The 13205-nt window shown below is 46.5% G+C and overlaps 1 protein-coding gene across 1 annotated transcript in view; it reads right to left on the reverse strand.

The window, feature by feature from the left end:
- Window positions 1–12991, reverse strand: part of ABCB10 (ATP binding cassette subfamily B member 10) — a 34589-nt gene extending 21598 nt beyond the window's left edge. Inside the window, exons 1-3 of the mRNA XM_031035294.2 lie at window positions 12303–12991; window positions 1776–1976; window positions 688–890 (exon numbers count right to left, since the gene is read on the reverse strand). Of these exons, the coding sequence (XP_030891154.2) occupies window positions 688–890; window positions 1776–1976; window positions 12303–12819 (921 nt within the window). The 5' untranslated portion in view covers window positions 12820–12991. The remainder of the gene's footprint in view (window positions 1–687; window positions 891–1775; window positions 1977–12302) is intronic.
- Between the last annotated feature and the right edge of the window lie 214 nt (window positions 12992–13205).

Genomic DNA, 13205 nt, shown 5'->3' on the forward strand with positions numbered 1-13205 from the left:
GGGGGTGGGGTGGGAGGGATGGGGTGGCTGGGTGATAGACATTGGGGAGGGTATGTGCTATGGTGAGCGCTGTGAATTGTACAAGACTGTTGAATCACAGATCTGTACCTCTGAAACAAATAATGCAATATATGTTAAGAAAAAAAAAAGAAGATAGCAGGAGGGGAAGAATGAAGGGGGAGGGAACCGAAGGGGGAGACGAACCATGAGAGACGATGGACTCTGAAAAACAAACTGAGGGTTCTAGAGGGGAGTGGGGTGGGGGGATGGGTTAGCCTGGTGATGGGTATTAAAGAGGGCAGGTTCTGCATGGAGCACTGGATGTTATGCACAAACAACGAATCATGGAACACTACATCAAAAACTAATGATGTAATGTATGGTGATTAACATAACAATAAAAAATTTTAAAAAATAAAAAAGAAAGAAAACCCAGGCAATAATGTAATCTTTGCTAAATGTAATGGTCCACTCTCCTGATAAGTCATTCTGGAGAAACGAAGGTTGCAGGGGGCCACACGGGAAGAAGCCATCTCCACATCCGCGCAGCCTCTGCGATAGCACTCTTGGCTAAGTGGCTTACAGGATGATGACAACAGCTCAGCTTGAGCTTATCTCATGACTGAGAGGCCTGGCACAGGCCAAAGCCCTGACTAGAAGGTACCAACACAAGCCAGGCCAACATACCATCATGCCAATGCCAACAGAAGCCTGGGCCCCGGCCCGGAGCCCATCTGAGAGGTTTTCGGTCACCGAGCGCCCTAGGAGTGCGGTGTCTGAGGAGAGGCGGTTAATCAATTCTCCCGTGCGAGTCTTGTCAAAGAAAGCAACCTCTTGCCTCAGAACAGAGGAGAATAACGAAGTTCTCAACCTATTCACAATGCGCTGACCTGCAAAAGCAAAAAGGAATGGCATCAGCTGGGGTGCAGCCACCTAACAGGTAGCAGCTTGGCCCGAGGTCATCAACCTCTTCTGAGCACCACAGCCTCTGAGGCATGTCTGGTGCCTGCATCCACCTGGTGGGAACAGACTCACCTGAGCCCTGGCATATTGGCAGACGTGCACCGGTAACAAGCACTGATTTTCTCTTAGCAACCATATACAGACTGCGGATGTGGAGGAGGGGATACAGGGATAAAATACAGGATCTCTGAGAGATGTTTAAAAAATATTATTTACAAATAAGCTTTACTACATTAACTTCTCAAAAGCTAATTTTGTTCCTCCTTGGCAATCCTTTTCTGTATTGAACTTTCATATGGCAAGCGCTGGTTAATTATCTGCAGAGTATTTTATTAGCTGAATACTGAGAAGCGACTTAGAGTCTGGCATCCCGGGCTCTGGGATTACTGTGGTAGTCCCCCACCTGTTAACAACCAGGACTCACCACGGAAATGCTGTAAAAAATCCCTGCCCCAGTGCCTACTGAAGGGGAAACACAAACATGGAGCAGATAAGGTTTCCACAGTTCCCTGGAGGAGGCTCAGAACTCCAGCCTCCTGACCACAGGCCGTGTCTGCAAACCTCCCATCAGACAGGCTCCGTCCCTCACTTCACTTCGTGTACAGGGAGAGTTGAGAAGAGAGTGCTTGACCTAAAGCAATTCGTAGCTCCAACGTCTGGCCATACATGGGGCTCTGTCCCCGCTGAATGTGATGGCAGGAAAAGAGGAACAGACAGCCTGGAGCACACGAACCTCGAGCCCGGACAGCCCCGCGTGACACCACTCGAGTGCTCTGGAATGCCTCGCTCGTGCAAGGCGGGGGCCCTTTTACCTGAAGTCTGCATGAGGTAGACGCGAACAGCATTGGCGGCAGCACCACACAGGAACACGCCGCTGAGCACCAGGCAGAGGCGGGTCAGCTTGGAGAGGCAGTCCACGGTGGGGTTTGTGTAAATGACATCGATGATCTTTCCCAGGAAGAAGGGGGCAGACATGGTGATGACACTGGACACGGCCAGAAACCCAACTGCGGCTAGAAAAACACAAGCAGGGAGGGCGCCTGGGTGGCTCAGTCGTTAAGCCTCTGCCTTCAGCTCAGGTCATGATCCCAGGGTCCTGGGATCGAGTCCCACATCGGGCTCCCTGCTCCTCCCTCTCCTACTCCCCCTGATTGTGTTCCTGCTCTCGCTATCTCTCTCTCTGTCAAATAAATAAAATCTTAAAAAAAAAAAAAAAACACAAGCAGCTCTCAGGTCCGTGGGCACTTCAGCAAGGGGCAGGGGGCCAACTTCACCACGCTTCTCTCCCAGAGCTGCCGTCCAGAGCACGCGCTGCTCTCACGTGCTGGGAGTTTCCTTCCTTTCGCTCCTGGGCCCTTGACTAAAGGCAAGAACGTAGGGGGTTCTAGGGACACAACGAGTAGGGTGACTGTAGGGAGGCACTGATCATACCCAAGTACCCAGACAAAACGACTTTTGCTTTACCCAGGTGTGATCATGTGAAGACAAGAATAACAAGGACTAACTATGAAAATCTGAAGATCCATTCTGACCTCCTTCCCTGCCTCGTGCGCTGGGTGTTCAGCTCAGATGACATTTTTCCTACATTCATGCTATCCATTGTCATTCTCCGGCATCTAACTGTGTCTTTGCTTGAAGATCAAACAATGCAGGTAAAGCACTTGATTATGTATACTATTTCCAAAGGCTATTTAAAGTTTTGAAATAGTATACTGTTCCTGGCATCCATTACACATGTGATATGTTCCTTCTTAATCTTATTGCTTTGGGGAATAAAGCACCAGAATACCAGCATGATATGGAAATAGATAATAACACAATTGTTCACACATCTAAAAAACAGGGGAATAGAGTCTTATCAGAAAGGAAAATACTGAGAAAATCCAATCAGGAACAACACATACCCCAGGCAAGTAAGTGCATTCACAAAAAGAGGAATGCAAATTTACACTACAAAGATAAAACAGTTTTCATCTATTGGATTGGCAAGGATCAAAGAGTTCGATAACACACTGTGTCGGTGAAGCTGTGGGAAAAGAGGCATTTACACTATCAGTGGGTGTGCAAAGTGGTACAACTGCAATGGAGAGTGATGTGATCGTTTTGGTTAAAATGTGAAAGTACATTCTCTTTGATCCAACAATTCTACCCCTAAGATTTTAACTTAACATATACTGTCATATGTGTATACAAAACATGTACCTTCGAGGATGTTCATTACAGCATTACTTATACCAGCGAAAGATTCAAAGTATGCAAACCACCACCAGTGGGAAACAAGTTAATCAATTAAGGAGCATTTACTTTATGCGTATTACACAGTCATTCAGAAGAATGAGGCAACTCTCCAGGTATAGACATCACCAAGATACACTGTTAGTGAAAACAGCCTAAGACACAAATGTTAACATTTGCTCATTGGCTCTTAAGTTCATATACACACAGAACATCTCTGCGGGAGTAATAAGAAACAGGTAAGACTGGGGTTGCGGTGCCTGGGTGGCTCAGTCAGTTAAGCGTCTGACTGTTGATTTTGGCTCAGGTCACGAGCTCAGGGTCGTGAGATCGAGCCCCGCATCAGGCCCTGCACTCAAAGGGGAGTCTACTTGTCCCTCTCTCCCTCTGTTTCTCCCCCCACTCTCTCTCTCCTTAAAATAAATAAAATCTTAAAAAAAGGAAGACTGGGGTGTTTGGGGGCAGGGTACATGCCACTGCATCCCTTTTGAGTTTGGTCCTATTAGGAACCCAGCTAGTGCCACCACCACAGATTCCATGGTGAGGCTCTAGATGACTACAACATGAACTGACCCCTGGGAGAGGGGAGCTCTCACACCCTGCAAACAGCAGTTGCTTCTCTTTGTGTTTTGCCTAATGCCAACACTGCAATTAAAGGTATTGCTTTTAGGTAATCTTAATAAAAAGAGTGTAGATTGTATTATTTACAATACTGAGATATGGAAGCAACCCAAGTGTCCACCCATACATGACTGGATAATGTGGTGTGTACACACACACACACACAGACTATTAGCCATAAAAGAATGAGAGCTTGCCATTTGCTATAAGATGGATGGACCTAGAGGGTATCATGCTAAGTGAGATAAATCAGACAAAGAAAGACAAATACCATGCGATTTCACTTATATGTAGAATATAAAAAACAAAACAAATGAATAAAAAGTTTTAGACTCTTAAATACAGAGAACAAACTGGTAGCTGCCAGAGGGAAAGTGGATGGGAGTACTGAGAAATAGATAAAGGAGATTAAGAGGTACAATCTTCCAGTTATAAAATAAGTAAGTCACAGAGACCAAAGTACAGCATAGGGAAGGAATATAGTCAATAATACAGTACTAAATGCTATTTGGTGACAGACGGTGACTAAACTTATCGTGGTGAGCACTAAGTAACAGATAGAATTGGCAATTCAATATATCATACACCTGAAACTAATATAACATTGTACATCAACTATACTTCAATTAAAAAATAGTTTTTATATTTAAAAAGAGTATAGAGCGGAGCACCTGGGTGGCTCGCTCAGTAGGTTAAGCGTCTGCCTTCGGCTCAGGTCATGATCTCAGGGTCCTGGGATCAAGCCCCACATCCCGCTCCCTGCTCCACGGGAGTCTGCTTCTCCCTCTCCCTCTGCTCCTCCCCCTGCTTACGCTCTGTCTCTCTGTCAAATAAATAAATAAAATCTTTAAAAAAAAAGAGTATAGAGCAAACTCAGTGCCAGCAGTTTCAGTTGGCAGAGCTCTAGGAGAAAGGAGAGCCTTTTAAGTAAGGAACATTTCACACAATCACGCTCTTCCTTCCTCGAGGCCTTCTGACATCCTCTTCTCGAGAAGACCCACTCTGACAACCTTATTTAAAATACAGATACCCAACACTGGCTGCCTCATTCCCTCTTCATTTTTCTCCTAACACCCTCCACCTTCTGGCATTCTAAACGTTTCACTTGTTTATTGTCTATCTCTTCATTAGGACATAACAGACTTCTTTAAGAATTTATTTTTAAGTAGTCTCTACACCCAACGTGGGGCTTGAACTCACAACCCCAAGATCAAGAGTCACATGTTCTTCTGACTGAGCCAGCCAGGTGCCCCAGGACATAAAGATTTTTGTCTGCTTTGTTCACTGCTATATCCCCACCCCACAGACACATAGTAGAAGTTCAATAAACACCTGTTGAATGAACGAACAAATAAATTGAACTTTGGCAAAGAAGGCACAAAAGTGTATCAGACCAAAGTTCCTCAGTTGCCTAAATAGGAACGTAAGATCTGGTGCCTCAGAAAATCCAGATGGAAATGACTCTTTGCACAGAGCCAGAAAGTCCCTGTGTCTGGCTTAAAATCCCATAATCACAATTTAACTGAATAATGTAAACCTGGCCAAGGGCCATTTCATTTTGATATAAGACCTGGTGTCTTGTTTCAAAATGCCACGCTCCTGACAATAGGGCCCAGAGGGACTGAAAGCCCACAAGGCATGCAGAACTAACTTGGGATTCCGCAGGACATGACTGTGGTGAACAGGCATGCTCCAGAAGGAGGTGTCCTGGGGAACAAGGGATCAACCCGAGAAGCCTTTCTGCTTCATCTTTCATCAGTAGCTAGTCCCTCCAGTCTGTTCATTCACTCTGGCAAATGCTTCCAAGAATATAAGGTATGTGAAGTGCTAGAAGGGTCCATTTCTCCCTCCCTCCTCCAGTGTTCTAATTCAAAGTTTTGATTCCAAATCAGAATCTGTAGTTTGTGAATAAAATGCCCTATGATTTTGATTCTGAACACTAGTTCTTACACAATAATGATAATGACTACAAAGAGGAAGGAATTTAGTTGAATCCAAACTCATTCCAGCATATCCCCTTTTGCCTTTTAATTAAAAAAAAAAAAGATTATCCATTTGTTTTACTGCCATTTGTGTCCTTTTCCTACAAACTGAATATAAACAAAAGTAAAATAGAAGATTTTTTTTCAGCTTTTGTTTAGATGGATTCCTGTGAATGGAGGTTTTACTACATACCACTGTCTCAGACATTAATGAATAATTTAGACTTGCACCCTATCGTTTCAGATTCCTCCCTAAACCTGACATGCTAACTATACTACAATCCTTCTGAAAACCTTCTCCAACTTTTTTCTGTGGTTAAGCCTCTTGCTTGTTCCTATCCTTGCCTGATGGGACCCCAGCAACTGTTACGTATCTCTTGACAGATATCTTCAGGTATCTTTCTGTTATCCTCATCCTACTAAATCATGGCATCCAAAAAGTGAAAGAAATATTCTTCAAAAGAAGGGGGACAGAAACCCTAAAATGCAGTTAACTCATGAAAAAACAAAGGTTTGGGATGGGTGGAAGAAGCTGCACAGCATGCCCATCACCTGCTAGACATGGTACCCATCTTTTAACGATTCATCTGACAATTTTGGCAGGTACAGCTAAGCCCAGTGTCATTCCAGGACTAAAGATGAAACACAAAAATGAGTACCCACCACTGTCTGAAGCATTTGGTAGGTACTATCTCCTTGAATCCTCCCCCAAACCCTCTTATCCACATTTTCAAAGGTAACTCAAGCACAGAGAGGCAAGGGAGCTTGCCCAAGGTCACCCAAATCATATAATGCAGAACCACACTGAGACAAAGCCTTCATCTTACTACATTCAAAGTAGAGAAAAGGGCACGAGCCTGGAGGTTGGGGCAGGCCAGGAAGGAGAATGGCTGCAGGACAGAGTTGGAACTGGGACCTCATGGCGCAAAGGAAGAAGTACTAAGAAACAAAGTGGAGAGGTAGTGGGTTCTTGATTATAACGTGGAATAGGGAATTTGCAGAATGGCAGGCTAAGAGGGCTTTAAGTTGGGTAGTGCTACAGTCAGCTTTGCATTTTATTTATTTTCGTAAAGATTTTATTTATTCGTCAGAGAACGAGAGAGAGCACAAGCAGGGGGAGCAGCAGGCAGAAGAAGCAAGCTCCCCGCTGAGCAAGGAACCCGATGTAGGACTTGATCCCAGGACTCTGGGATCATGACCTGAGCTGAAGGCAGACGCTTAACTGACTTAGCCACCCAGGCGTCCCCAGCTTTGCATTTTATTTTTATTTTTTTAACTTATTTTTTTATTATGTTATGTTAGTCACCATACAGTACATGATTAGTTTTTGATGTAGTGTTCCATGATTCATTGTTTGCGTACCCAGTGCTCCATGCAATGTGTGCCCTCCTTGATACCCAGCTTTGCATTTTAAATGATCCACTCTGGCTGCAGAGTGAAAGGGGAGGGCTGGAGGCCGGCATGACTGCAGACAGAGACTCCTTAGAACACGCTATTCCACTGCTCCAGGCAAGAAGGACTGGAAGGAACTAGGGCAAGGGCAGAGAGGACAAGGAGGGTGACAAGGACTGGAGATATTTTTATGAACTAGGCTCTACAGGACCTGAGGATTGGCTGGATTTGGGGAGCATGTTAGGAGGACAGGTTCTAAACTGGACCTCGCTCTGCCATCTAGCTGTTTGACCTCCAGTGAGTCACTCAACCTCTCTGTGCCTCAGTGTCTTCATCTATAAAATGGCAATAAAAGTTATACCTCCTTCATAGAAATATTACAAGGAGTAAATTAAGTGCATATATGTAAGGCATCTGATAGAGGGCCCAATATCTAGCAAACAATAATTAGCTATTATCTTCATTACTGTTACTATCACAAGGAGCCAAGAATGTCTCCAGATTTGGCAAAGGGGTTCACACAGCAGTCCACTCTCTGAGAGAAGGGACAGAGCAGAAAAGGCAGCTTTAGGGAGGAAGGCAACTTTGGTTTTTGGACATGTTGAGTTTTCAAGTGTCTAGGAGACATCTCCATGGATGCAAGGTGGGTATTATGGGGCACAAAGGAGGAGAGGGTATTGCAGGTTAGAGGGTGAGGTGAAGAAACCTGGCATCTAAGCTGGATAGGGAAGGAAGTGAAGACATCAGGGGCTGGTAGACTAGCAGGAAACAGAGTTTAGGAAACTGCTCAGGCTCATGGAGTAATCTGCAGAACAAAGATCTTCCAGACTGTCAGCATGTGCTGAAGACTGAGGCATCTGGGCCATATGTACAATAGTGGGAGGCCTGCCTTTGACTCCAGCGCTCGCTGTTCAGTAGACATATGATGGCAGCCACTTACGTATTTTCAAATCTTCTGCCACATTAAAAGAGTAAGAGTGGGTAAGATTAATTTTAACAATGTATTTAATCCAATATACTCAAAATATTAATCAACCTGTAATCAACATAAGAATAATAACGAACCCTACTTTTTTTCATACCAAGTTCTTTTAAAATATGGTATGCATTGGGGCGCCTGGGTGGCTCAGTCGTTAAGCGTCTGCCTTTGGCTCAGGTCATGGTCCCAGGGTCCTGGGATCGAGCCCCGCATCGGGCTCCCTGCTCGGCAGGAAGCCTGCTTCTCCCTCTCCCACTCCCCCTGCCTGTGTTCCCTCTCTCACTGTGTCTCTCTCTGTCAAATAAATAAATAAAATCTTTAAAAAATAAAATAAAATAAAATATGGTATGCATTGTCTGCTTAAATCAATTCTAACCCGTTTCATAGCACAGCTACAGAATGTTAATGTTCTCTCTGAAATACGGTATTTCCAGAGCAAACAAACCTCCTCGGCTTTCTGGAGCAGTCTCAATTTCAGAGGTTCAGCCTCACTGTGCCAGCAGTACTGTCCTTGGTAGAGCCTCTGTCCTGATCTGGGCTTCAGGAAACAGCCATTCTAAACACTGCTCACCCTCTCTTTGCTTACTGCATTCACTGGTTTTATCACTCTATTCTTTTTGGTCACTTCATAAAACCTAACTATACATTCAGCAAAAGCTCCTGGTGGGCATCAGGTTCTAAGAACAGTCCTAATCTCAAACCACACAAGTCCTTATCAGTATTTTAAATGAGAGGCACCCTCCCCAGTTCTCCAGAGGCCTCAACCAAACAGTGTGGGTGGAGGGGTGGGGGTGTACCTTGCTTGCACAGTTGTAACCAGGAACCTGCCTGGGAAGTGTAGGGAAGGCAAGCTGGCTCTGTGTGCACCTCCAGGTTGGCATTGTCATTATAACCTCAGTTCCCCAACGACCCACAGCTCACTCCTGGTATCAATTTATGCAGTGTTCCCTGCCCCTAACTCAATGGGATGGCTACAGCCCTCCACGGCCTCCCTCTATCTGCCAGATGCAGCAAGGGGCTCGGACAAATTACTTCTTATCCTAGCAGTCCATCCACAGGGGCTCCTCAATGAGCTCCTGTATCTTTTAAGACTCCTCTGGCCAAGGCGATAAGATGAAGAATTATGAGAGAGAGACTGGAGAGCAACCTTGTAGGCCACGGCTATAGGAAGATGGCGTTAATTCCTATACCAAGTGAGCCGCAGGGAAGAGGGGCAGGGGGCAGGTGAGGGGACTGCAGTGCCTTTGGGAGAAGAACGGGAACAATGCTAAAACTCTTCTCTGCACACATATGGAAACATTTCAAATGGTAGACCCTGATTTTAAAGTTTCTCATATAAATTACTTCAGATCAAAGTTTTCTGGTCACAGACTTCAAGTGGCATACTCAGCAAATTGCTGAAGACAGATGAAAATATTGTTAATCAAATGTATAGCTGAATCGTTGAAAAAGGATTTTTGCATTTGTTTTTCTAAAAATTGGCAAATTAACACTGGAATTCCTTTTCTTCAGCTCAGCTTTTTTTTGTTTCTTGATACACACACACACACACACACACGCAGCTCTTTATCCACAGCATTTCAGAGAGATGTGCCAACATCTGAGGCTGCTCTTATGGTAAGTTACAAATTAATGATGACACCCCAGTTCCTTTTAATCCCACAAATGCCGACATCCACATTGGCTTCAATATATCATATATAATGACTTTTAAGGAAACCATATGTCCTAGTAAGGGTTTTTCATCAGATTTCCTCATAAGATACAATAAGTATTTATGATCTGTCTAAAATAAATTAGTGTATCAAGCTTGGACTTATTTTCTCAGATTATATGTTCACAATTATTCAATGAGGCAGATCAAAATCGCTCTTCTTAAAATAAAAGGAGGTATAGCTCTTGCTTCATTTAAAGTTGTCTTCTCAACATACTAGCATGGTAGGACATGTGGGAATGGAAGGAAGGTACAGGGATGATGGTTATGAGAGAGGCAGGGCTGGGCTACCCATAGGGCTGAGCACATGTGGGCACCAGCAAAGTCTGATACCTAAAACACCTTCTCGGCACCTGATATTTCAGAGATAAAACACAACTGGCTTTCCTTGCACTCATTCTGAGTTGCATATGGGAATGGCAGACATACCCTGTAGTGCTCAGAGTCTCTAAATTTGGGCCTCAATCTGGGCCTGGTGGGACCATTATTTATTCCTTCATCCTGAGCCCCTGCTCTGTGCTGCACACATGCTAAGAACTGAACAGAATCAGACACAGTGTCTGTCTCAAGCAGCACACAGTCCAGTGAGATCATCTAGTCTCAAAATTTTCTTTTAATAGAGTAAAAGATCTTTATTTCCATCAAAATCTACATATGCCCAACTGAGCAATGAAATAAATTCTCTTTATACCTCGGTGATACCAAGTATTGCCCTAAGCTTCAACAGTCAGCAAGAGGTAAAACATTCCTACCCCACCTGCCTTCCTCCACATCACAAATGACTCCCTAAGAAAATCCTTTCTAAGTCAAGAGATTTGCAGCAAAGCATGTGGGATTCTCACCTGCTTCAAGGGCTGCATCTGACAACCTCACAGGCCCTCGCCCTCATCATGGCTGCAGTTTTATCTCTAGTCATATGATTATTTCATTTATGTTTCCTCCCCACTAAGCTGGAAGCTCTAGCAGGAACAGGAACCATGTTTCTTTCTGCTCGCCAATGTAACCCATGGCCTACCATATATTGAGCGGGCTCAATAAGTATTTATTAAAGAAATGAAGATTTAGGGGAATCTCAAAAACTTTTAGATCTTAAAAGGCCCTTGCATGTAAACATCTCCCCAACTACGGTTAAAAATGAGGAACTATAGAAAATAGTTCTAAATACATTCATTTCGATTTCTTTAAAAAATTACTCAATTATGGGGCCACCTGGGTGGCTCAGTTGGTTAAGCGACTGCCTTCGGCTCAGGTCATGATCCTGGAGTCCCTGGATCGAGTCCGGCATCAGGCTCCCTGCTCGGCAGGGAGTCTGCTTCTCCCTCTGACCCTCCCCCCTCTCATGTGCTTGCTCTCTCTCATTCTCTCTCTCTCAAATAAATAAATAAAATCTTAAAAAAAAAAAAATTACTCAATTATGATTTAGCTGGGTTATGATCTACAGTTTCTCATAGTTTCTGGAGTTCACGGATCACTGATCATGCCAGTGTTTGATTTTTTTGAAGAGCTAGTAACTTCCTGCTTACCACTCAGGGAGGCAAAAAGCACCTGAAACAAACCTGAAAGGTTTCCATTGTTTCACTTCACGTAGCAAAAAATTGTTGACTGTTTAATAAACTTGCCTAAAGCAAATAATGCTTTTATTTATTTTTATTTAAATTCAATTTAGTTAACACATAGTGTATTATTAGCTTCAGGGGTAGAATTTAGTAATTCATCAGTTGCATACAATACCCAGTGCTCATTACATCAAGTGCCCTCCTTAATGCCCATCACCCAGTTACCCCATTCCCCAGCCACCTCACCTCCGGCAACCCTCCATTTATTCCCTATAGTTAAGGGTCTCTTATGATTTGCCTTTCTGTTTTTATCTTATTTTTCCTTCCCGTCCCCTATGTTCATCGGTTTTGTTTCTTAAATTCCACATATGAGTGAGCTCATATGGTTTTTGTCTTTCTCTAATTTCGCTTAGCGTAATACATAATGTTTTTAAGAAGTACTATAACTGCATAAAACAAAACAGGTATATTTTTGGCTAGAATAAATTTTAAAATGTAAAAGGGGGGGAACCCAGCTCATTCTGAGAAAGCTGGCAATGCCAAAGCAGAACGGACCCGAAGATTCCAATAATGAGATACTGCTCCACTTGTATAATGTGTGTCAAGCTAGGAAAACAAACATGAAAGACAACTGACAACAGGTTCTCAGCCAACCTGAAAGGCTTGACAATGCTACCGAGAGGTGAGCGCCCCATTCAGCACTTCTTGGTAAAGATCCCCACGTAAAAAGCCAGCCCGTCCCTCCTCACAGTGTTACAAGTGGCCCGAGGTCTCTGCCGCCCCCACTGTGTCCCGGGACCACGTGCTCTGTAAGGTGTGCTGACCCGCAGAGGAGGGGAAGAGGACAGAGAAAGCCTCACCTGCCAGCCTCCCGCGCTCCGGATACGCCAGCCCCAAGAGCTTTTGGGCCTCCGAGCGCCTGTCCACCACCGGGCGCAGCCGCGGGTTGTCTTCGGGAGTCGCTGCGGCCGCAGGCAACGCCGGCCCGCGCTGCCAGGCCTCGCCCCCCACCCGGGCTGCGACTGCTGGGCCGCCGCGGAGCCCAGCGCGCGGGAGCCGGGGAGCGTCTAGCCGGTCAAGGGCCCCGCACCTGCTGGCGCCGGGGGGGCGCGCCCACAGCCCCAGGAGCCTCACGAGGCCCGCTCCACCTCCGGCGCCGTGGGGACGCCCGCCCGGGCAGCCGCTTGTCCAGCGGCGCGGGCCTCCCGCGGCTCCGGCATCCCGGAGGAGCCTCGGCCCCACGCCCCAAGGCCGCGCCGGGCACAGGCCCGTCAACTGAGGCCGGGGTCCCGGGACGCCGGCGCCCAGGGTCCACGTGCTGGCGGTCGGGCTTCGCCACACGAGCAGCCGCAGCGGCCAAGCAGGGGGGCCGTGCATGGCGCCGCGTCCGACCCGCGCGCCTCAGCCCGCCCGGCCAGGCGCGCACCGAGTCCGAGGACCCTCCCGGCCCGGCCGAGCAGAGGGCGTGAACGCGGCGCCGCCCGCCGCCCCGCCCGCTGTCACCCGCCGTCACCCGTCTCATCTGGCCCGCGGCCCCTGCGCACGCCCCGGGCAGCGCCCGCCCCATACCGGTCCTAGCCCCGTTCCTCCGCCCGCACGGGTCCCCGCCCCCGAGGGCGGTGACCCGGGCCCTGCACCACCCACTCCAAGAAGCCCCCTCCCGCCTCGGGCGCCTTCCCCGCAGCGCCCCCACCCGTCTGCCGAGCGCCCGGCGCGCAGCCGGCGCCGCCAAGGACCGGGCTGAAGAAAGCCCCGGGCGCCGC

Source organism: Leptonychotes weddellii, chromosome 6, assembly GCF_054177405.1.
Source record: "Leptonychotes weddellii isolate Sample4059 chromosome 6, ASM5417740v2, whole genome shotgun sequence".
Classification (NCBI taxonomy): domain Eukaryota; kingdom Metazoa; phylum Chordata; class Mammalia; order Carnivora; family Phocidae; genus Leptonychotes; species Leptonychotes weddellii.